Source organism: Capra hircus, chromosome 4, assembly GCF_001704415.2.
Source record: "Capra hircus breed San Clemente chromosome 4, ASM170441v1, whole genome shotgun sequence".
Taxonomy (NCBI): Eukaryota; Metazoa; Chordata; class Mammalia; order Artiodactyla; family Bovidae; genus Capra; species Capra hircus.
The window spans coordinates 77334004-77360496 of NC_030811.1; the positions used below are offsets into that span (position 1 = coordinate 77334004).

The 26493-nt window shown below is 40.0% G+C and overlaps 1 protein-coding gene across 2 annotated transcripts in view; it reads right to left on the reverse strand.

Moving 5' to 3' along the window:
* MAGI2 (membrane associated guanylate kinase, WW and PDZ domain containing 2) overlaps positions 1-26493 on the reverse strand; it is a 1495474-nt gene that overhangs the window by 330737 nt on the left and 1138244 nt on the right. For both annotated transcript variants that reach the window (XM_018047275.1, XM_018047276.1), the window contains exons 8-9: positions 11987-12108; positions 9634-9816 (exon numbers count right to left, since the gene is read on the reverse strand). In XM_018047275.1, the coding sequence (XP_017902764.1) occupies positions 9634-9816; positions 11987-12108 (305 nt within the window). The remainder of the gene's footprint in view (positions 1-9633; positions 9817-11986; positions 12109-26493) is intronic.

Consider the following 26493-nt stretch of genomic DNA (forward strand, 5'->3'; position numbering starts at 1 on the left):
CGTCCATGGGATTTTCTAGGTGAGAGTACTGGAGTGGGCTGCCATTTCCTTCTCCAGGGGATCTTCCCAAACCAGGGATCGAATCCGGGTCTCCTGCATTGCAGACAGACGCTTTACCGTCTGAGCACCGAAGGAGGCCCCTAAAGGTGTAATAGCTGTCACGTTGAGAGTCTGGCAGTCATCCGTCCACAGAGCACTCATGGCCCTAGTTAATCTTTGCTGTTCCCTAGGAAGCAAAAGGGTAACTGAGATTTCAGAGAATGCAATCCTGAGATAGAGTACCTCAGAATGTTAAAACCTCAAAGAATGAGAAATTGCTCATAGTTTGATGCCCTAATCTGACATGAAAGACAAAGATTAATCTGCTTTGTTCTACTAGCCACCAATTCTATCCCAAAAGTTAGTCCCCAGGAATAATCATAAACACTCTTTCAAAGCAATTCTGAGCATAGGCTTGTTAGAGAGAGGGTCAGGCTGGGATGGAGAATGTTTACTGAGCTGTACAGTAAGTGAGAAAGGAGACTTCCTGCTACCAATACTTGTGGTGGTTCTCAGACTTCAGCAGGTATAATAACGCAGATTCAAAGACTTGTAGTTCAAGAGGATGGCCTGAACATATGCAGTGATCCCCTTTAACAAAGACTTAAAAACCTTAAAAAAAAAAGATATGCAAAAACCAACAAAGGTTTACCGTACAGCACAGGGAACTATAGTCAAGATCTTGTAATAACCTATAATGGAAAATGATCTCAAAAATAATATATGTGTGTATGTATCAATGAATCACCCTGCTGTGCACCTGAAACACTGTAAGTCAACTCTACTTCAATAAAGTATATATTAACAGTGACTTTAAAATGAATAAACCTACAGCAATGAAGAGAACAGAAGAGGAACCATTGTGACAGAGAGGGGCCTTTAAAACAAGACAGCTCAAGAGAATTTTAGAATATGGAATGTGGATAAAGACATGATAACTGATGTATTATGGCTTTGGAAGGTATATTCTAGAGCTGTGGCTGGCAAACTATGGCCCACGAAGCAAAGCCTGCTGCTGCCTGTATTTGTAAATACAGTTTTATTGGAGCACAGCCATGTTCATTTCACGATGACTGAGATCAACAGCTGTGACAGAGACCACCTGGTCCACAAAGTCTAAAATATTTACTGCTGCTGTTGCTGCTGCTAAGTCGCTTCAGTCGTGTCTGACTCTGTGTGACCCCGTAGATGGCAGCCCACCAGGCTCCCCCATCCCTGGGATTCTCCAGGCAAGAACACTGGAGTGGGTTGCCATTTCCTTCTCCAATGCATGAAAGTGAAAAGTGAAAGGGAAGTCGCTCAGTCGTGTCCGACTCTTTGCAACCTCATGGACTGCAGCCTACCAGGCTCCTCCGTTCAAGGGATTTTCCAGGCAAGAGTACTGGAGTGGGTCGCCATTGCCTTCTCTGAAATATTTCCTACTTGACCCTTTATAGAAAGAATGTGCTGATTTCTGTTCTAGTATGCTTTTGGAGCAACGAGAAACATGGACAAGGACTCTCAGTTGCTTTGTAGGATCGCAGAAAGGCTTGGGATTAGGAAACATCAGATACAAGTGTTGGGCTGGCCAAAAAGTTAGTTTGGGACTTTTCCACATGATGTTGCAGAAAAACCTGAACAATCTTTTTGGACAATTCAGTATATAGACGATCTGCCCCGCAACACCTGCATGGAAAGCTCTTACCACCTACCTCAAGTCAGAGATGAGGGTGTCTCCTAAAAAAAAAGGAGCCTATTTAATGGACTTTCTATTCCACTCCTGCCTAAGAGCCTCAGGTAAAATGTGGCCAGTCTTCAAACCTTGTCACAGATGCAGAACTCTCAAGCAACCTGTTCAGTATTTAACTTTTAAATATAGACAATCAAAGATTGCAAGACATATGAGCACTATGCGGGCATAAAATGAGTATCCATGACAAAAGACGATATGGATACAGATAACAGTGGACTCTGCTTGAAGTGAACTGAGGTGAAAGTTGCTTCCGACTCTTTGTGACCCCATGGATTGTAGCCTGCCAGGCTCCTCTGTCCATGGAATTCTCCAGGCAGGAATATTGGAGTGGGTTGTCATTTCCTACTTCAGGGGATTGTCCCAACCCAGGGATCAAACACAGGTCTCCTGCATTGCAGGTGGATTCTTTGCCATCTGAGCTACCAGGGAAGACTGAACTCTACTTGGGAGAGACATAATAGAAAGAAGCCAGCCCAGAGAGGAGCATGAGGACAAATGATGCCTAGAAAAACGAGGACCCTCTAACAACCTAATATGTTTGTGCTTTGAGGGAAAAAGGGGTACTTTAGTTGCTAAGTCATGTCCAACTCTTGGACCCCATGGACTGTAGTCTGTCAAGCTCCTCTGTCCATGGGATTCTCCAGGCAAGAATACTGGAGTGTGTTGCCATTTCCTTCTTCAGGGGATCTTCCCAACCCAGGGATAGAACTCATGTCTCCTGCATTGCATGTGGATTCTTTACCTCTGAGCCACCAGGGAAGTCAGAGGGGAAAAGCATCATTTTAAGAAAGATATTGCCAAAAAAAAAAAAAAAAAGAATAAAGAAAGAAAGACAAAGTAAAACTCTACAAAGCTGTTTACAGGGAAAAAAATGTATTAATGATATACCACCACTAGGGTCAGCAAACAAGTTAACAGAGCCATGATAACGCAAAACTTGTACAGATATTACCGAAAGTATTTGTAAAACTCAGTTGGGAAACTGGAGGAGAGCAGGTGGGGGATACAGGAGTTAAAGCTTCATCTCTTTCTAAAAGAAAGTACATAGAGGTTATTTCTAGAGCTGTTGAATTGAGATAACAGGGGCAGGACACAAGAGGTTTTCATGCATTATAAATATTTCAATTTTTTTATCATGTGCGTGTATTGCTTTTACAAGTTTTAAAATTACATAAATATACATTCCCAACACTACCTCCAGAAACTTGGAATCAGCAGGTCTTGGGGCACAGGAAGCTGCATCTTTAAAATGCTCCCCAAGTGATTTGGACAAAGTTAATCTTATGCCCCTTCTAGAAAAGCCAATAAAGAGGTAGCAACCAGTAAAAGCAATAACTTCAATCTGCTCAAATGGAGAAATGCCAGGAGCCAGACAATGTCAGAATGTTGGTCTCCTGGACAGTTTCTTGCTATTTTACTAACTAAATGCGTAATTATGAAAAGATGGTGGGAGGGGACACTAATGGGCTGTGAGGATCTCATAATTCAACCCATTTATAGAAGCTCTTCATGGATAGGTCAACTTTCTTTCCTCCTATATTTGTTGAAAACCATAAGCCTTGATTCAAAACTTAGCCGGGGAAAAACACAAAGCATCATGTAATGAGGGAAGCTTTTTAATGGGAGGATGTTAGATACATCTCTTTTAGACTCTGCAGTTTCTACATAAGCCTTGCTACACCAATCTTGAGTTTCAAAGTAATTTCAAGAATGTTCTCAGGATCTCTGGTGTCTACACATGATTGCTGGGGTATGTTGAATCCTTAATAATCAGAAGTGGGATGGTTTCTAGGCACTATAGTAATTTCTCCTAAGGAAATGTCTTCTGTAAAATTATAGGACCATTAGGGATTGGCTCAATTAGTTGCTAAAAAGCAGCCAGGGACATAGTATCCTTCTTTATCCTGTCTCCATTGCTTCCTAGAATCAGTGCTGACTGAGAAAGAAAGAATTCCCACTCTACCCTTGTTTCTGTAGTGCAGGACCATAAGTCAACGTTAGTAGAATAGATTTTTCTTTGTGTCCAAACAGACTATTAACATCTCTTTGCCAAAACTAGAGATAATCTAGAGCTGCTGCTGCTGCTGCTGCTAAGTCGCTTCAGTCATGTCCGACTCAGTGTGACCCCAGAGTCAGCAGCCCACCAGGCTCCCCTGTCCCTGGGATTCTCCAGGCAAGAATACTGGAGTGGGTTGCCATGTCCTTTTCCAATGCATGAAAGTGCAAAGTGAAAGTGAAGTTGCTCAGTCGTGTCCAACTCCTAGCGACTCCATGGACTGCAGCCTACCAGGCTCCTCCGTCCATGGGAATTGCCAGGCAAGAGTACTGGAGTGGGGTGCCATTGCCTTCTCTGAATCCAGAGCTAGAAAAGTTAATCAAAATATTTTCACGCTTGTTTCAATGTCAAATGAAATTGCTCACTTTAAAAATACTAATGATTTATTTTGTATATCTGTGGTGTCTATTATTTTTGTTGATTCTTTAGGTTCATTTATAGATGAAATCATTACAAAAAAGACATTAATTTTGTCCCTAATATGTACATGTGTTTTAAATTTTATCCAGAAACTGGAAAAGTTATTTGTTTTTGCTTTAATGGTAAACTATTGGGATTCCTTGGTGGTTTGGTGGTAAAGAATATGCCTGCCAATGCAGGAGATGACTGGGTTGAGAAGATCCCCTAGAGGTAGAAATGGCAACCCACTCAAGTATTCTTGCCTGGAAAATTCCATGGGCAGAGGAGCCGGGTGGGCTACAGTCCATGGGATTGCAAAAAGAGTTTGGACATGACTTAGTGAATAAACAAACAAAAACTCACAAAAATTAGTCCAGTTAGCCGAAGGCAGAGCGCCGAAGAATTGATGCTTTTGAACTGTGGTGTTGGAGAAGACTCTCTTGAGAGTCCCTTGGACTGCAAGGAGATCCAACCAGTCCATTCTGAAGGAGATCAGCCCTGGGATTTCTTTGGAAGGAATGATGCTAAAGCTGAAATGCCAGTATTTTGGCCACCTCATGCGAAGAGTTGACTCATTGGAAAAGACCCTGATGCTGGGAGGGATTGGGGGCAGGAGGACAAGGGGACGACCGAGGATGAGATGGCTGGATGGCATCACTGACTCGATGGATGTGAGTCTGAGTGAACTCGGGAGTTGGTGATGGACAGGGAGGCCTGGCGTGCTGCGATTCATGGGGTCGCAAAGAGTCGGACACAATTGAGCGACTGAACTGAACTGAACTGAGGCTATATTGGAAAAGAGGAATTCAGAAAATTCAAATTTCACCTTTAAATTTCTGAAGTGTACCCATCCATCCATCCGTCCACCCACCCAACCAGCCACTAAGTATTTACTAAGTGCCTGTTATTTGCCTGGCACCGTTTTAGGTTCTAGGAATATACAAGTAAAGAAAACATCAATCATAGAGTGAATCTTGACACCTAATCTATTAAAACTTACATGAGAAAACTTTTATATATAGGTATTCATGCATTTATATGCTTTTGCTTGAGGATATATGACCATACACTATTCTCTAATGTTTGCTACAAGCCTAAATAATTCATCATTACCATTAATTCATCAATTCATAATTCATAATCAATAATTATGATTTTTTTTTACTCAATACTTCTCATACCTGATACCACTGAAGGTGAAATATTAACCTACACTGAGATGGCATATAAATCTTTTCCTAGGTATGCTTCACTACTGTGCTTTTGCATATTGTTATTTTCTTCTTCCTATGGCTCTCTTTAATTGTTCACCTAACAAATGTCTATTCAACATTCAAAACTCTCTCAGACATCATTTTCTGTGTGGCGATCCCTAAGCCCTTTGCAACGAATCAAACCTACCTACCTTTGTACTCTTTCTGAACTTTGTACATATTTTTATTTGCACTGTTATCGATATTCACTAACAAATCACTCATTATGTCTATACTATAAACTTAAGGGTAGAAACATTTATATCCTCATTTTTACATCCCAAATAATTATCAGAATGCCTGTCACATATGGATAGTCACTATTTGTTCAACTGAACAGCCATTCCCTCTACTGTAACTTATGGAATTTTAAAATATTATAATTAAAAATGAACACAATATTTTTGACTAATAAGCAGTAGATATCAATATTATTTTCTGATGAGAGAAATTACCACCCCTAAAAATACTAATAAAATTATTTAGTTAGAAACACACTTAAAAAAATTCAGTTGTGTCCTCCCCTGACTCTCCTGACTTAGTGCCAACACCATGTTATTACAGACTCATCCTATTCATACTGTGTTACAATTACTTGTTTATTTACGTAAAACTCCTCCTAGATGCAAACTCCTCAAGAGCCTGGCTATTGTCATATCCATCTTTGTAGTCCTGGTGGACAGAGATGACTGTGAAAAGCCAGAGCTTAACAAGTGTTTGTTGAATGAATAAACAGAAGAATAAATAGGATACAGTGAATAGAATGAAATCCTAGGTTCTTCTCTTCTTATTAGGACCTGTTCAGTGATTATCCTAAAAAAAGAAAATCAGCTAAATTCTAAATAAAATCTTTGACTTTGTTGTTGAGTAGGCTAACTTAGACTATAGGAACATGGCAAATGAGGAAAATAAATGAAAAGAGAAAAAGCGCTATTGTGCAAGTCTTTTAATTTTGTGTTTTCATTTATTTATTTTTGCTTTGTGGCATGTGGGATCTTATTTCCTCGACCAGGGATTGAACCTGTGCTACCTGCAATAAAAGAGCAGAGCACTAATCACTGGACTGCCAGGGAATTCCCTTTGTTTTTTAAGTTTACACTGAAAGAATTTTTTTCTATTTCTGAAACATGGAATAGTGGATTGGATGAGAGAAAAAAGTAACTGGGTCCTTTATAATGAAAAGAAATGCAAGAGTACTGGAGTGCGGTGCCATAAGACATATATAAAACATGACGGCATTAAACTCCTAGAAGAGCACATAGGCAAACATTCTCTGACATAAATTGTACCACTGTTTTCTTAGGTCAGTCTCCAAAGGAAATAGAAATAAAAACAAAATAAACAAATGAGCCTAATCAAACTTAAAAGCCTTTATATAGCAAAAGGGTGAAATAAAACAAGAACAAAACAAAAAGAAATCCTAAGGAATGGGAGAAAGTATCAGAAAACTATATGACAGACATGGGCTTTTTTCCAAAATATATAAGCATCTCATACAGCTCAGTAACAGCAACAATGAAACAACCCAGTGAAAAATGGGCAGAAGACCTAAGTAGATGTCTACCTAAGTAGACATTTCTCCAAAATAAGAAGATGGCCAATGGGCACAAGAACAGATGCTCAACATTGCTAATCATTAGAGAAATGCAAATCAAAACTATAACGGGGTACCACCTCATATGGGTCAGAATGGCCATCATTAAAGTCTACAAATAATAAATGCTGGAGAGGATGTGGAGACAAGGGAACTCTCCTACACTGTTGGTAGGCATGTAAGTTGGTGCAGCCACTGGAAAACAGTACACAGTTTCCTCAGAAAGCTGAATATAGAATTCCCATATGATCCAACAACCCTACTCCTGGGCATATAAGCAAACAAAACTATAATTCAAAAGATACACAAACCCCTATGTTCACAGTAACACTGCTCACAATAGCCAAGATATGGAAACAGTCTACACGTCCATCAGCACACGAATGGATAAAGAAGATGTGGTACTTATATCCAATGGAACACTACTAAGCCATAAAAAGAACAAAATAATGCCATTCGTAGCAACGTGCATCCAACTAGAGGTTTCATCTAAGTGAAGTAAGTCAGAAAGACCAATACCACCTGATATCACTTATTTGTGGAATCTGAAACATGACACAAATGAACTTATCTATGAAATGGAAACAGAATCAGGGACATATAGAACAGATGCAGTGGTTGCCCAGGGAGAAGCGGCTGAAGGAGGGGTGGAGAGTGAGGTTGGGGTTAGCAGATGGAAGCTTTTATATATAGGATGGATAAACAATAAGGTCCTGCTATATAGCACAGAAAAATGTATTTAATATCCTATGATAAACCATAATGGAAAAGAATATAAAAAATGATGTATAACTCAATCATTTTATAGCAGAAATTAACACAATATTGTAAATCAACTATACTTCAATAAAAATATTGATCAAAAAAAGAGAAATGAGTTTGTTAAATATTTCACTGAAGTTCAGAAGCTTTGGGGATCACTTTCCCTCTACTAGATGGTTATTAACTCCATAGTTTCCTCATATTCTAGTTGAAAATGACAGACTGTTTTTTAACTGAGTCTTTTGATGTTTCTCTATGATTTGGGGGCAACGTGAAGGTGTTGACTATTTAGTAAAATCTCACCAGATGAGCAGCAGAGTTGGACATTCTCTAACTTACTCTTAGAAAAGTATATACACATGATTTTTACAATAATAGCATTTGAAAAATGTGATGAGTTTTGAAACTACTCAAATTTATGAAAATGTAACATCTATTAAACATCTTTCTCATTAGTGAGTGGCAGTGACAAATATACTCATGAGGTGACCCTGAAAAGATATTATTTCCATAGGAACCATTTACTAAACAGTCATCTTTGAAATTAAAAATATCAGATGAAGACCTCAATTTTATGTTGTCTCTTCATATACAAACCACTTTAAAATCCACAGAATTGCAATCAATAAATATATAGGGAATACAAATGGTATAACTTTTCCTCAAAAGTAATTCTTTATCTACTAAGATCCATGGACTTCAGTAAGTAAATACCATAAATTATATCAATAGTGAGTAAAGTGTGAAATGGTAAAATATAGTTACTGCATTTTGTAATTTTCTAAGACATTTGAAAAGACCCTGATGCTGGGAAAGATTGAGGGCAGGTGGAGAAGGGGACGACAGAGGATGAGATGATTGGATGGCATCACCGATTCAATGCACATAAGTTTGGGTGAACTCCAGGAGTTGGTGATGGACAGGGAGGCCTGGCATGCTGTGGTTCATGCGGTCACAAAGAGTTGGACACGACTGAGCGACAGGACTGAACTGAAGACATTTCAAAAACAATACTCCAAAATTCTTGAATTAATATTTTAAATATACAAGATCAAACTTGATTTCTTCTCTATTTTCCAGATAAGGAAAGTAGTATTCATAAATTATGGGACTAATTCCAGGTCATGGACCAAGTAGGAGAATTTAAAAATCAGACTGCAAAATCAAAAGTTCATTGCGATTTTTTTTACCTCTGTGCATCTTTCATATTTCCTTGCCCTTAACAATCAGACTCTGCATTTCCATGTTAAATGAATTTAAATAATAATTTGATAGACATCCAAGTACATGCATATTAAAATTAATTCATAAAGATGAGAAAAAATCTTATGTATTAAAATACTATATGGGAATATATAAAGATGAATAACATTAATTTTTTTTTCCTATGAGATAAGCAAGCATATTTAAATAACTAACCTGGGCAATTTAGCCTGAGAATACTATAAGATTAACACAGATTTTTAAAACATCAATAGCTTTTCATAAGCTAGAAAAATATGAAATGTTAATCAAATTTCTAAGAAGGGACTCCAGAAATAAATTAGAAAAGTGTCAATCTCCAGGGTTCGCTGAATCCAGCAAATAGAGGGGCAGTCAGAAAAATGAAACAAAAATGGTATTTAGAGTTCCAAACTACTTCAATTTGATGTCATTAAATTCAGGGGAGACATGATTTGTGGTTTCCCTTCAGTGAAATGACCTCTGACCTTCAAATTAAAAACACAAAAAGAAGCTTCTCACATTTGTCTTAGAAAAGACATTGCAAAACAATTTTCTAAAGTGTTAAAGGACTCACCTGTTTCCATTTTCCCGTCTTGTGCTGCAGGCCCATCGGGAATCACGCTTTTCACCTGCAGAAACTCGTCAGGCTCGTCTCCGCCAATGATGGTAAATCCAAACCCCATGTTGCTCTTTTTGAGTGTAGTGCTGAGAAACGTTCCCTTCAATTGGGAGGCATCCCGGGTAAAGAGTGGCTTTTCTACTGGTCAGTAAAAGTTAAAAAAGAAAAAGCATGGCGGTTAAGGCACGTTCTCAGAGGGCGAAAGTCAGCCACTGAACAGTAACCCCAAGTGCAACTGTCGGGTTAATTACGGCAAATGCAAGCAGGTGTGACTGTGAGAGCAAACCTCTAAGCACTTGCCACAAACACAGAACTGGCCCAAGAATCCAAGAAAACGTGACAGAGCTTCTGGGTTTAGACAGAGTTTGTTAAGTCAGTGCATCTACTCACTAACTTCACTTTCTTATGCTTAAAAAGGGCTGAACAGACAAAGACAAAGCCTGATGTCATCCAGACACATGTGGATCCATTCCTCTTGTTCTGAAAGGGTCCAGGTAGGAGGCTTGTGCAAGAGGCTGGGCCTGCCCAAAACCTTGAAGGGAGAGGACTAGAAAACCAGAATGGACTATTTTGTCTAACAAAAAGTAGGAGCACTAGAATGTTAGCACCTCCTCAAATGTCTAAATTGATTAGAAAGAATGCCTAGAGGTGGGACTGAGTTAGCTTTTGCTTATGAGATACTATGAAGATAACCAGATAAATCTGTTTCTTACTGATCTGATAGCAATTAGTATACTCTAAAATGTGAGCAAGTGGCAAGTCAGTGTCTCTAAATATAATCATGAATGTAAAAGTAACACAGTTTGTAGCAATATGTTGACACATTTAAATTATATACCCAAATAATCTGAAAAGAACTTGAATCCACTCATATAGGTTTAACTAGTAATTTGTTTTCCAGCTATGATCTTTAATAAGTATGAGTGAGTGAAAGTCACTCAGTCATGTCTGACTCTTTGCGACTCCATGGACTATACAGTCCATGGCATTCTCCAGGCCAGAATACTGGAGTGGGTAGCCTTTCCCTTCTCCAAGGGATCTTCCTAACCTACATATTTCAAATGCTTTAAAAATAATAGTCATGCTATTAATAGCTATGCTTTAAATGCTATGCAGTCAAGTATATTTATATATATTTATTTTTAGTTGTTCCACTTTGAGTGATATGATTAAATATTTATAAGAACCAGACTGTACCTGGTGACTAAGTTTAAGTATTCTGTTATTGCTCCATTTTGGGTGATATGTAATGGATAAACTATAAAGTAATGAGGGCCATATACTGGGATTTTACATTGTTTTGTTGCGGCTTAATCCTTAAACCGTGTCTGACTCCTTTGTAACCCCATTGATGGTAGCCAGCCAGGCTACTTTGTTCAGGGGATTTCCCAGGCAAGAATACAGCACTGGGTTGCCATTTCCTTCTCCAGGTCATCTTCACCACCCAGGGATTGAACCCTATCTCTGGCATTGGCAGAGGGGTTCTTTACCCCTGAGCCACCAGAGAAGCCTTTACATTGTTTACATGTCACACATATCTTTAAAAAAGAGGGCTTCTTTAAAATATAAATGCCACCTATGTTTCCTTTATGAAAATAAAGTTGACAATTTGGAGAGAAGTTCAGTGTGAGACTTTTACATTCATCTTGATGATCCTGCGGTGAAAGCGTGTGAATTCATCCGCAGGCATAACTAGGCCTCCCAACTACCCGTGCCTCCCTCGTGCTTTCACGTGTAAGCGCTCACTAGGATGTGAAAAGTGTGTGCAGCATCTCATCCCCGCACGCGGCTCCAGGGTGAATTCAGGTGCAGCAAGCGGCCCAGGACATACCGATGCGCCAGGGCCTCCCGGGGAGGTGGCTCCTGTAGTAAGATAGGTCACTCACGCTGCGGGACCGCTCCCGGGCGGCGAGGGGGCGGGCGGGTTTGGGCCTAGGTACTGTCGATGAGGAGCTGTCTACTGTCACAAAGGAGAACAAGCCTCATTCTCGTGCTTGGTCATTTGAGGGCAAACTTATGAGTCTCTATGAATCTCTGCCCTTTACGGTACCACCGTCACACCCACTCGTCTCCACCTGGCAACCTGCTATAAATTCCTGTGCAGTGCTGCCCCAGTGTTAACTTCACTCCTGATTGCTAAGTACATGCTTTTAGGGCCAGAGCAAACACCCAGCTAAAGCTAACTGAGGGGTCTGGGGAAAGCAAATCAATTATATGAAAGGGTTGGAGCTAAAGGCATATTTGGAAGAGCAGGCAATTTGAGAGACAGTCTTTCCCTTTGAAACAATGAGTGTTGACAGGTACTAACCTCGGAAACCTGGGGCCTGCAAGGGCTTTGTTCCAAGTTCTGTGTGGGGCATGTTATGCTGCTGTAGCTTCCTTTTTGCTTCCAGGACAGGGTTTTCAAACTGTGTTCTTCTATTTATGTGGCTGAAAAATAAAATTTCAAATTAGAATAATAATGGGGGCAAAGTCATTTAAGAGAACAAATGGATAGCTCTACAGAATGCGGCTGAGTACGAGGTACCTTACATGATTATAGTTGAAACCCCACCAGGCCTCTGCTGGGGCAGCTTGTGCACAATGCATGCTTCTGTGACAAGAGAGTTCTCAATAGCTCTTTCATATGGTATTGTATTTAAATTATGCATGATTCAGCTAAAGGAGCTAGAATATGCACTTTCTCGTCTACTGTGTTGATTTGAGTTTGGCGCACTTAAATATGTGGCCAACAAATGAAATTTATACCAAATGGTGCTGAAGAAAAAAGGGTAATCTAAGCTTTGTAAAATTCAACAAGATAAGTATAAGGGCAATTCACTGACTGTCTTACTCTTATAGCAACTAAAGTCTACACATTTTAGAAATTGGCAGACCTGTATTAAAGGGCTCGAATATGGGGAGAAAGATCCCTAACGATGTATATGTGTGGAATTTATGTTAACAACATTAAGTTGTAGAATACCTTTAGGATGACTGATGCTGAGAGATCAATCAAAAGGAGAGTATTTACAGTCTTCCTAGTGAGATAATAAACTTCCAGATATCAAATACAGAGTATCTTTAAGCAAGTATGGATCAGCTAAACTAAGGGCTTAGACTTTAAGAATTCCTTATAGTATCCTTAGAGTATAATCCATATTTGTATAAAATTTAAAGTGCTTTATCCATAGAAAGGGTGGGAACCACAACCCCCCCTAGTAATACTCATGTAACTATTTTTTCTGCATATGCCTCACCAGAAGTTTGGCATGTACACTGATTTTGGTTCTTTGTACAAAAAAACTAGGGTTATGGTATGAGAGTATGAAGAGGAGAGGGCTTAGAAAAGGAATGAACAATTAGTACTTAAGAGACTTCCCTGGTAGCTCAGATGGTAAAGAGCCTGCCTGCAATGTGAGAGACCCAGGTTCGATCCCTGAGTCAGGAAGATCCTTTGGAGAAGGAAATGGCAACCCACTACAGTACTCTTGTCTGGAAAATCCCATGGACAGAGGAGCCTGGCGGGCTACAGTCCATGAGGTTGTAAGAGATGGACATGACTGAATGACTTTCACTTTCACTTTCTGTGCCAGGCACCATATATAAATTTTCTCTGTTAAGTCTCATGACAATAGTCTAGAATTCTAATTATCCCCATTTTAAAGGTGATGAGACTGACACACAAGAGACTGAATGACTTGCTCTAAATCACATTCCTGGAGGTGAACAGGCTGGAACATGTCTCTAAAAATGCATCCTTTACCTACAGACCTTCTCTTTCTCAATGTATGATTTCACACTGAAAAGTGCACACATGATGTGCACACACAGTCCTCTCATCTTAGGTCTATATTCATAAGAAACAAAAGGAGGTAAGAGAAACCAAATCTTAACCACCAGTTTCCTGTTAATATGAATAAGATAATTCCTGTTGTGAAGAACTAAAGAGCCTGTTGATGAAAGTGAAAGAGGAGAGTGAAAAAGTTGGCTTAAAGCTCAACATTCAGAAAACTAAGATCATGGCATCTGGTCCCATTGCTTCATGGCAAATAGATGGGGAAACAGTAGAAACAGTGACAGACTTTATTTTTTTGGGCTCCCAAATCACTGCAGATGGTGGCGACAGCCATGAAATTAAAAGACGCTTACTCCTTGGAAGGAAAGTTATGACCAACCTAGATAGCATATTCAAAAGCAGAGACATTACTTTGCCAACAAGGGTCTGTCTAGTTAAGGCTATGGTTTTTTCCAGTAATCATGTATGGTTGTGAGAGTTGGACTATAAAGAAAGCTGAGCACTGAAGAACTGATGCTTTTGAACTGTGGTGTTGGAGAAGATGTTTGAGAGTCCCTTGGACTGCAAGGAGATCCAACCAGTCCATTCTAAAGGAGATCAGTCCTGAGAGTTCATTGGAAGGACTGATGTTGAAGCTGAAATTTCAATACTTTGGCCACCTGATATGAATAACTGACTCATTGGAAAAGACCCTGATGCTGGGTAAGATTGAAGGTGGGAGGAGAATGGGATGAGAGAGGATGAGATGGTTGGATGGTGTCACCGACTTAATGGACATGAGTTTGAGTAAACTCCGGGAGTTGGTGATGGACAAGGAGGTCTGGAGTACTGCAGTCCATGGGGTCGCAAAGAGTTGGACACGACTGAGTGACTGAACTGAATTGAATTCCTGTTGAGGCAGAAAAGTGATTGCCAGAAACCTGCCAAGATGACTGCAGTATCTAAGTACTTGCTCACAAGAGCTGGGGCAGGGGAGCTGCTGCCACACAGACTCTGGGGTCAGTGAGTCCTGGATTCAAAATCCAGCTCTGCTGCTTGATTAGCTGTGTGACCCTGCACAAATTATTCAGCCTGAAACTTTAGCATCTTCCATCTCTCAGATGGGCATAATATTGCCTCCCTCCAGGAGTGACTCTAAGCAAAAGGTGCATGATGATGCAGCCAAAGGGGAAGGTACAGAGATGAGTCAGGGCAGAGTTGGAAATAATATTTCTGATGTAATAGAAGATTTCAACTCGAATCAGCAGACTTCCCTCATAGCTCAGTTGGTAAAGAATCTGCTTGTAATGCAGGAGACCCTAGTTCGATTCCTGAGTCGAGAAGACCTGCTGGAGAAGGGAACAGCTACACACTCCAGTATTCTTGGACTTCCCTTGAGGCTCAGCTGGTAAAGAATCCACTTACAATGTGGGAGACCTGGGTTCGATCCCTGGGTTGGGAAGATCCCCTGGAAAAGGGAAAGGCTACTCACTCCAGTATTCTGGCCTGGAAACTTGCATGGACTGTATAGTCCACGGGGTCACAAAGAGTCAGACACAATTGAGTGACTTTTACTTTCACTGGAATCAGCAGTACTCTATCAAGACTCTCCTCTCTTCCTGTGAGACTTAGAGTATCAGTGGTAAAGCAGCTGAAGCAAGACAGCCTGGGTTTGAGGTAGCATCTGACGCTAATTACTAAGTTCTCTGACCATCGATATCCTCATCTGCAAAATGGGGACAATAATATCTACTCCTTGGGGTTGCTGTGAAGATATGAGAAGTAATATTTGCAAAGTACAGATATACAGGGAGAACCCCACAATTATAAAGTACAGTTGTTAATTCTTCAAGGTACAGTTATTCCCTATTACTATATTTGTAAGTGCAATTGCTGTTGCTACCATTATTTCTACAATGCTTTTCCCATCTGTCCCATAACTCCTTCTCCACCCTCACCCAGCAACATTCCAAACCTGTTTTATGCTCCTCCCTTTGGTTCCCACAGAAAACCTTCAACAAACTTCTGTCATCAGTTTATTTATTTTCTTATACATTGACTCACTGTTGAGAGAATTTGAGGCCCTTTTTAAAGAACAACAACAAGGAGAAGTAAACAAAATCCATGGTGAAGTTAGCTGAGTTTAGGTGGAAGATCAAGAGACAAAATTAATGATATAGGATCCTATTTGTTTACTAGAGTTATGCTGCAAATTAGTATTGAGCTTTCAAGCTGCTAATCCAGCAGGAAAAAGAAACTAATTATATTCTTTGGAATATTTAAGATAAACTCAAGATGGTTGTTCTAAAGGACATAGTATTCCTGATAGTCAGGCTCATGAGATCATTCTTTCTGGGTTTTGGATAAAGATATTTTTGTGATGTAGTGTATAACATCTTAAATGATAATGTCACAATAATTAATCTAACAACCTGATCATACTGTGTTTTAATGATTGATTTTCATATTTATTTCCTTCTCAATATTGTACATACTTGTGTATAGGGTCCACAGGTTATTCAACTTTGTATACAAAGCACTGGACACAGCGAGAGACAACATCAGTTCAGTTCAATTCAGTTCAGTTGCTCAGTCGTGTCTGACTCTTTGCGACCCCATGAATTGCAGCATGCCAGGCCTTGCTGTCCATCACCAACTCCTGGAGTTCACTCAAACTCATGTCCATCGAGTTGGTGATGCCATCCAGCCATATCATCCTCTGTCTTCCCCTTCTCTTCCTGCCCCCAATCCCTCCCAGCATCAGAGTCTTTTCCAATGAGTCAACTCTTTGCATGAGGTGGCCAAAGTACTGGAGTTTCAGCTTTAGCATCATTCCTTCCAAAGAAATCCCAGGGCCGATCTCCCTCAGAATGGACTGGTTGGATGTCCTTGCAGTCCAAGGGACTCTCAAGAGTCTTCTCCAACACCACAGTTCAAAAGCATCAATTCTTTGGTGCTCTGCCTTCTTCACAGTCCAACTCTCACATCCATACATGACCACTGGAAAAACCACAGCCTTGACTAGACAGACCTTTGTTGGCAAAGTAATGTCTCTGCTTTTGAATATGTTATCTAGGTTGGTCATAACTTTCCTTCCAAGGAGTAAGCGTCTTTTAATTTCATGGCTGCAATTACCATCTGCAGTGATTTTGGAGCCCCCTAAAATAAAGTCTGACACTGTTTCCACTGTTTCCCCAGAGAGACAACACATATATATATATATATATATACATATATATATATTTTTTGTTGTTAAATGTTGAGTATGTATTTTAAAATTTTTCTCTGCAAATATATGTTATTAATTTTGAGAAACTAGAAACAGTTCTGAGGTGTCCTGAAGTTACCATATTTCTTCATTTCCCAACTATTCTGTGTCTGTTTCTCTAGGTCATTATTCATCATGTACATAACTTTATCCTTAGAATATACATTACAAGAACTTTCTGGGGTAGTTTTACTACACAGTTGGATTCCTCCAACTTGCCACATGCATGTAATTACTTCCTTAGAAAAGTCAAGGTGCAGCCACTTGCTTTATGGAAACTAGGTTGAAAAGATTCCATTCACCATTAAACTGAAGTTCTACATTTCACAGAGAATGAAAAATACCAATGAACTCATCTAGTGTGACTTGTACCTGACAAATAGTGGAAGCTGTGGATGGCTTTAGTGTCCTGATCTAATTGCTATAGAACATTTACATTGTCACAAATAGAGTCATTCATTTAAAATGTAAAATGCTCTGAAGCCTTAAAAGACCTATCACAAAGAAATATGATTGCCACTGAGTAAGGAAGCCGTCTTCCTTGTGCTTCCAGTATGAATAGCTTCTAGCCCTTTTAGCAAGGAGTTGGGGGCCCTACAATGTGTAAAAGGATGTGAATGGCATATGCCCCCCTCCTCTCCATTTTTTTAAAGACTCTATGAGGGAATTATTAGCCAGCTCATCCAGCTCTGTACGGCACAGGAAACTATCAAAAATTCTTATTCTTATATCTAGTCTATTATTACATTTTAGTAATAGAATTTTTAGGTGTTAAGAGCTAAGGGGGTAAGAGACGTACTCTGAGGAGGGTAGATCCCAACAGCCCCATTTCAGAAATGAAAGACTACTGATATGAGATCCTTCCATATGGGAATGGCAAAAGGACATTCAAGCATGCCCTTCCACCACCTGTTCTCTTTGCCAGTATAGTTACTCATCTGCAGCTTACCTCTCCCACCCTCTTTCATGGCGGAATGGAAACATAAGATAAGTTTGCATGTGGCAGTACTTTGTAGTTCTGGATCAATCTGAATAACTTAACAAAATAAAAAAACCCGAGAATTCAGGCACACCTTAACTCAACAGAGTCACAATCTCCAAATGGGGTATACAGCTTGACATTAAAAAAAAAAAAAGCTTTCCAGATCACTCTCTTGTGCAGCTAGGGCTGCAGTCCCTAGAGATGGAAGCTGCGAAGGTGTACAACGGTGTCCTTTATTCAACTAGAAGTGTCTTTTCTGTACTCAGCCTTGGGGAGTATTAACAAATGTTCTTTTGCTCAAGAAGAGAGGACACATGCAAATGAAAGTTTCAGACATGCACAGAGGGAAGGAAATATTTAAGCAGATTGGATGACATGCTGCCAAAAGTAGTCACAGGTTGGAGTCCTGTTTGACTGACACCTCCTTCACTGTGGGGAGGAAATGGAAGAAACAAGGGGAATACCTCATGTCCTGAGCCCGTCAGTACACACAGGACACGTCCGCTGGGCCAAGGCCGTGGTCTGACCCTCACTAACAGTGCTCTGTCCATAGTCCAACCTGTTCACTCCCCCATCTTGCTTCTCCTGGGTTTGTGAGGAGGGACATTTTTTAGCACATAGTCACCAATAACACTTTTTGCACCCACTGGCCACTCTCACATCATCTTGACTTCAGTTGACAGTTTAGAAATAGATCTTTGGGTCAATGTGAGAGAGGAAGAAAGTACCTTTCAAATAGAGATTGTACCACGAGTAAAATATTCCCAAGGTGATCAAGGTGGCTGCACTAATTACTCCAAAGCATGAGGTAGTCTGTGCTCAAGAAATGTTTGTCACATAAATATCTGGATGGAGGCAGGCAGGCATGAAAGGTCATAGATCTTGCTGTTTTCCAGTTTAACTCTCCCATAAAATATATGTTGTGACAGAACTTCAGGTGAAGCTTAGGGCCAGTTTATGAGCTATAAGCAATCTGCATCTGGGTAATGACCCATGGAATCCTGCAAAACCGAGAATCTTTCAAGACTTCCTTGTGATAGTGAAAAAGTCATTCACTTTGCTTAGGAAAGATGTGGACCTGCTCTCTTATGTCACAACAGAGATGTGCTCATATGGAAAGGCACTATGTAAGGGACAAAATGTGGGAGCACCAGGAGGCAGCCACTCAGCACTGGGTGTGGGAAGGTGAACTTGATGTTTGGGGTTGCTGTTCAGTATGTCATCCTGCCTATGCAAACCTGCTCTTCCCAAATTCTATTTTATTTGGAGTACATTTTTTAAAGAGAATAATTCCTGAGTAGAATCACAGTATGAATTTCCTGGTTGCTTGGGATTCCATAATTTTTCTTTGACCCTAATTCTGACTCCCACACTCCAGGATGGTTAGCAAAGTGCATGTTGCCTCCTCACATCTGAAGCCCTAAACTGCAGCTACATGGGCAGCCAAAGACATACTCTGCTCCCGGCCCTGTCTATAATTTTTATTCACTTTAAAACAAACTTTGAGAAGATCTGATAAAGTTTTCTCTACTATTGAGTCTAGATAAATGGAATAAAAGCTTCCTTTTGCTTCAGAAACTAATAAGACAATAATAACACTGCAGGGATCTTCTGGGGCCAACCCTCTCGACAGAAAGTGGGAGAGGCACTGTATTAAGAACTTGGTCACTGCAGTTATGTTGCTGGCATTTACATTCAAGCCTCCCCCCAAGTCCCATCCTAGAATATGTTCTTGGATACATTATTTACCCTCTCCGTGCTTCAGAATTTTTCATCTTAAATATGGGATGAAAGTAATATCACCTCATAAAGTTGTTGCACGTTAAATAAATTGAGTATATCACTTAAGGCCAGTCAATCAGTTCAGTTGCTCAGTCGTGTCCGACTCTTTGCGACCCCATGAATCGCAGCACGCCAGGCCTCCCTGTCCATTACCAATTCCTGGAGTTCACTCAAACTCATGTCCATCGAGTCAGTGATGCCATCCAGCCATCTCATCCTCTGTCGTCCCCTTCTCCTCCTACCCCCAATCCCTTCCAGCATCAGCGTCTTTTCCAATGAGGCAACTCTTCGCATGAGGTGGCCAGTACTCAATAAATGCTATCGTGCTTCATCAAACATTTGTTTCTCAAATGGTCTTTGCTGGGCACTGTCGTAAGGGGTGCAAGGATGGGCAAAGATCAATCAGACACACAGACTAGCAGGGGCGATAAAATAGAAACAAAAAGAGCTATAAAATAGGCTTTCCATAATATGATGTGTGCCTCACATTGTTTTGAAAATACAAATTTTAAAAGCACTTGTTCAAAGACTAATGTTTTAAATATACTTTATTTTTAAAAATGAGCTTTGGATAAATGGAATAATTAAATCTATTTCACTTGGAGCATAAAAAAAAAAAAAGAGACTAATAGAATCCTGCCTCTTGAAAGATTTCTTCCCAGTTCTAACACTTAAGTGATCATTTTCTTTCTATGAATGCTCATTCATTATTCCCTACTGTACCTGAGGGAAATGTAGATTTGCTTTATGAATGTGGGTGAGAAGATTGAGTCACTCACATGTTCTCTTGCTCTTTCTGGACATGAGGGTGTCTGATCTGGAGTCATAGTGTCCAGGTCGGAGGTAGACTCATGGGCAACTGAGAAGAGTATTCTTACATAGGTGCTGAAACTCTCACAGCTAAGGAGTCTGCTGCCCCACCCCCCTCCAGGCAGAGCTTCCCAAATGTGGGTATATTTTCAGATAAATGAGCTCTCTTCTCTTCCCCAGTGGTAGTACTACCTTAAGACACTGACATGTAATATGTAATGTGTATTTTATGTGTATCTTATATAGAAGTGGGATTCATCACCTAGCCATTATTATTCACCAATTACATGGCAAACTTGATATTTTACTCTCAGCAGAAATGACATTGTGCCCTATCATTCATGTCATGAAGCCCCTAGGACCTGTCAGTTATGTAGACTCATTTTCCAAAATTGCCAGTAGGCATGCATTTAAAAAGGTTTTCTATCCATTTCTTCTCATTTTCATAAAACACCTGTCTTAAATTTTATTGCTGGGTGCAGGAGGAGGTTATTGTTATCATAGGTATTGCTAACCTTTTGCTTCTAGATTGAGCAAAAGTAGTGAGTTATAAACTTTGAGGTATGATAGAGTTTATCTAAAAGAAAACTAAATGACAACACTATTTCAACATCTTTCTGTATTGAGACAAAACTAGATAAACTGCTCCTCCACTGGTATCTGTCAACTCTGTTCAAAGACTCATTGACTTCAGTCTTTCAAGTCTCATTTACACATTCGTCAATGTATCAGTGTGCAACACACTGGGAACACAGAAATGGATGCAATACAACCCTTTCACCAAGGAGGTCTATATTCCAATGGGGAAGACATATGAGGTTTGTCTGCCTGGATTTGTCTAGGACTAAAGGACTTCCCTGGTGGCTACTGGTGGCTCAGACAGTAAAGCCATCTGTTTACAATGCGGGAGACCCGGGTTCGATCTCTGGGTCGGGAAGATCCTCTGGAGAAGGAAATGGCAATCCACTCCAGTACTACTGCCTGGAAAATCCCATGGACAGAGGATCCTGGTAGGCTACAGTCCATGGGGTCGCAAAGAGTTGGACATGACTGAGTGACTTCACTTACTCACTTAAAGGGTTTCCCAGGGTGTGGGACTTTCTGTGCTAATACCTGGAGATTCCTAGGTAAATTGGGATGAGCTGGTCACTCTGTAAGCAGCCAGAAAATTTGTATGCACAAAGTGAGGACTCAAAAGAAAAGACAACTGAATCTGGGGGTTCGGGGAAATTTCACAAGGGAAGTGACTCTTGAGCAGATTCTAGAAGGAGAGATGTATTTTGCCAGATGGAGAAAAAGGCATTTCAGGGAGAGAATGGTGGATTCAAAAGTGTTCAGGAACAAATTCTATCCTGCTCAGTGACAGGACAGGGATGGTGCCTACACCTGCTACATTTCCGTGTGGGTGGTGGTGTGGGAGCAGGGGTGTGGGGGAGAGGATGAGTGATGGGACAAGAAGAATACTTCCAAGTCATGGGACGAGGTTCTATTTTGTTTCAAGGTCTCTGTACTTCCACTATGGCTTTAGTCTAAACGATGATCACAGCTTTGAAAACTTTCCATTCTGGAAGATGTGCCTGTTTCCTGAACATGGGCAGATTAGAGAATGAGTTTCACGATATTAACCACATGGGAAGAATCATGATACTCCCTCAAATTCTCAACCATTTCAGCATCATTTACTGTACCTCCAATGTACTGGTCATTCTACTTACCTGGTGTTATGAGGATGAGCAAGATGCTCTGTGACTATGAAGAATCTATTACCCAGGGAACTAGCCACTACAATGAGCTGGGAAGGGTGAGACTAGTCTGACTTGTAATATACTGGATTGAACTGGATTGCTATTTATTAACAACTTATACATGAGCTATTGAAATGTGAAATCACGATACAACCCAAGTCTGGTGGTTGATGGTTTAGTTGCTAAGTTGTGTCCGACTCTTGTGATCCCATGGACTATAGCCTGTCAGGCTCCTCTATCCATGGGATTCTTCAGGCAAGAATACTGGAGTGGGTTGCCATTTCCTTCTCCAGGGGATCTTCCTGGCCCAGGAATCGAACCCAGATCTCCTTTATTGCAGGCAGATGATTTATCAACTGAGCTATGAGGGAGGCCCCAACTGAAGTCTACTGAACCCTAAAAATATAATTAAGAATTATAAACCTGTGCATACATGTCACTCATACATAATGCTAGAAACACACAGCCATGGGTACAAGCATACTTCGGGTCTGACATCAAGGAGAGTCAGAGAAGTGAGGAATCATGAAGGCAATACCAGTGCTGACTGGGATTATCCAGGAAGGAGGGGCCAGTGAAAAAGCGCCAGTGAGGGGAGACAGACACGACTGGGAACAAGACTGTGCAGATCTTGAAAGTCAATGTGACAAGAAGATAATTCCCACTTTATAGAATAGCAAACCTCTCTAGGTTTCCAAGTCTAATATTCAGAGTGAGATAAAGATTAAAAAAATATTATTCTTGACTACTGAGTCTTTATTACTGTTCATATCAGAGAAAAATTAAATACACAGTTATTCCTTTTATAAGCTAGACAGTAATGCAGGAAGAATTAGGAAACAAAACAAAATTAAAAGTACTTTTGATGCATCTTAGGGAGAAAAGGCTCCTTTGCCAGATACCTAGAATCTGCACAGAATCTTTCAATACCTTGCATTAATAAGTGGCCATGTGGCCTGACTGGGTAGGAGCCTGTCATTCTGAGAAGATAAGGACCCTGGGAAGATAAGAAAGGCATGGAAAAGAAGTAATGGGAAGAGATGATAAAGGTTCAGTAGAACCAAGAGCAAATACAGGTGGCAGTAAGTTGCTTCACTGTTGATTTTAATAGCTTGCTTTTTGGAAAAACTAGTGTTGAAGAGTTTTATATAATTAACACACTATGCCTAAAATCATGCCATTACAGGAAGATCAGAATTCTGGGATGACAGCTTCATGTATCTGTAACAGGGGATGTATTTTAATGTAACATGTTTCTTTCTTTCCACAATATACACACAAGGTTGGTGAATGTAGGCTCCTTCATTGGCTGAGCTTGTACTTTCCATTCTAAAGCTCCAAATAAAGATGGAATGCACGATGTTGGCTATTTCAGAAGAACATTCCATCTTGCACACTTTATAGTTACTTAATAGCTGTTCAGATTAAAATTCTATTTAATAGATACCACAATTTGTAGAAAGAAATAGTTGTCTGACAAATGAATGGCAGTCTTGTAATAAAAGAGGGCGTAATGGGAGAGTGGTAGGGAGCAGAGAGAGAAGAGAACTAATATTCATTGAGTAAATACTATATGCCAAACCTTCAGGTAAACATGTTTCGTGCTTTAATTGAGCTGCTCCTCAGAGAGGGTAAACAATTTTTAGAAGTTTTCAGAGAAAGAAGTAGATTCATGACTCACACCTGGCTCCGTGTAGTGCCAAATCCAACAATACTGATCTAGGTGCTTCTGACACAATTACACATTTACTTTTCAATGATACTTCCTCTGTATATTTAGGCTTGGACTATTTTTAGTAATCTGTGACTACTTCAGGGTGGTTCTCAATTATCAGTATTGTTGTTATCACACAATTATCAGTGTGAGATCAGTGAAACTGGATCTCACAGAATTTTAAATTACAAGCTGGTTCTCAGAAGATAAAAATGTGAAAATATAGCACATTACTTTGATTATTGAATTATTTTTTAAAGAACCCAGTGATTATGTGCATAGAAATGGGGACTATATACATTTTATAAGAAAACACATGTGCATGTGTATATTTCACGTGTCATGAAAAGTAAGAATAGAAACGAGAATGAGAATATAGGTGAGGGGCCAGAAGACCACCTCTGGGTGACTTAATTTTCAAACCAGAGGAGTCTCCTCCGGGGGTTGCCTGTCAGCCTCACTTAAGGCTGATCCTCACTCTACTTTTCTTGAACTCTGTCCTTACCATCTCTGGAAACTGAACATGGGCCGCTGTCTCTGGCCATTATGATAATGATTAATAAGATTCTGTACTAACATTTATGAATGAGATTAGAGATTTATGTGAGTGAGAATGGGGGAAGGTCAATAATAACAACTACCTATGCCTTGTTTCAAACTTTGAAAAGGACATATTAGGTCCTGCTGAAGTCCAGTCATACAATAAGTGAAAACATGGCATTGCTCAAGTATTTACAGAAAGTCCTTGTGCGGTAACAAGGTGGAAACGCAAGTATGAGTGAGAATCCTCCCCCTGAGGCCGAGTGACAGCTGCGTGGCTAAGTGTGGGTTAGCCATGAACAGTAACATAGGTGAGAGGAGCCACCTGCGCGCTGGTTTCCTCAATCTCATGTGGATCTCTTGGACTTCACCAGAGGGAAAACCACTTACAGTGAGTCTCAGTGATCATTCCCTATTTTAACATCAAACCAACATTTGAAGTTTAAAACGGATCTGCAGGTTAAGTCTACTTCCCATTACCTTTGTAGAGTTCCCCTGTATCTCTGAATTGCAATGGTCTCATCTAACTATCCTGCTCACCTCACAGGATTGTTTTGAAGAGAAATATATGAAAGTGTTTAAACACTGTATAGATTTTTTTGTTGTTGTTTTTTTTTTTTAATTTTTTATTTTTTTTAAATTTTAAAATCTTTAATTCTTACATGTGTTTATATTATCTGGTGGTACTCAGAGTATGGGAGTCAAGTGTAACTTAAATACCAACAGCATCAAGTCTTTTAATTCCTGTCCTGGGCTGCAACTCCATTTCTACCGCCTACGAGGTTGATGGTCTGGCTTAAGTTTCTCTGTCTGTAAAATGTGAATAATATCTAACATAAAGTGTTGTTGTAATGACTAAATAAGTTATGTAAAATGCTGAATACATAAAAACTACTTAGTAGATGGTAGCTACACATGGACATCATCAGATGGTCAACACCGAAATCAGATTGATTATATACTTTGCAGCCGAAGATGGGGAAGCTCTATACAGTCAACAAAAACAAGACCAGGAGCTGACTGTGGCTCAGATCATGAACTCCTTATTGCCAAATTCAGACTTAAATTGAAGAAAGTAGGGAAAACCACTAGACCATTCAAGTATGACCTAAATCAAATCCCTTATGATTATGCAGTGGAAGTGAGAAATAGATTTAAGGGACTAGATCTGATAGATAGAGTGCCTGATGAACTATGGAATGAGGTTCATGACATTGTACAGGAGACAGGGATCAAGACCATCCCCATGGAAAAGAAATGCAAAAAAGCAAAATGGCTGTCTGGGGAGGCCTTTCAAATACCTGCGAAAAGAAGATAAGTGAAAAGCACAGAATTGAAAGAGACACATGTACCCCAATGTTCATCGCAGCACTGTTTATAATAGCCAGGACATGGAAACAACCTAAATGTCCATCAGCAGATGAATAGATAAGAAAGCTGTGGTACATATACACAATGGAGTATTACTCAGCCATTAAAAAGAATTCATTTGAATCAGTTCTGATGAGATGGATGAAACTGGAGCCAATTATACAGAGTGAAGTAAGCCAGAAAGAAAAGCACCAATACAGTATACTAACACATATATATGGAATTTAGGAAGATGGCAATGACGACCCTGTATGCAAGACAGGAAAAAAGACACAGATGTGTATAACGGACTTTTGGACTCAGAGGGAGAGGGAGAGGGTGGGATGATTTGGGAGAATGGGAATTCTAACATGTATACGGTCATGTAAGAATTGAATCGCCAGTCCATGTCTGACGTAGGGTGCAGCATGCTTGGGGCTGGTGCATGGGGATGACCCAGAGAGATGTTGTGGGGAGGGAGGTGGGAGGGGGGTTCATGTTTGGGAACGCATGTAAGAATTAAAGATTTTAAAATTTAAAAAAAAAAAAAAAAAAAAAAAGCAAAGGAGAAAAGGAAGGATATAAGCATCTGAATGCAGAGTTCCAAAGAATAGCAAGAAGAGATAAGAAAGCATTCCTTAGGGATCAATGCAAAGAAATAGAGGAAAACAACAGAATGGGAAGACTAGAGATCTCTTCAAGAAAATTAGAGATACCAAGGGAACATTTCATGCAAAGATGGGCTCGATAAAGGACAGAAATGGTATGGACCTAACAGAAGCAAAAGATATTAAGAAGAGGTGGCAAGAATACACAGAAGAATTATACAAAAAAGATCTTCATGACCAAGATAATCATGATGGTGTG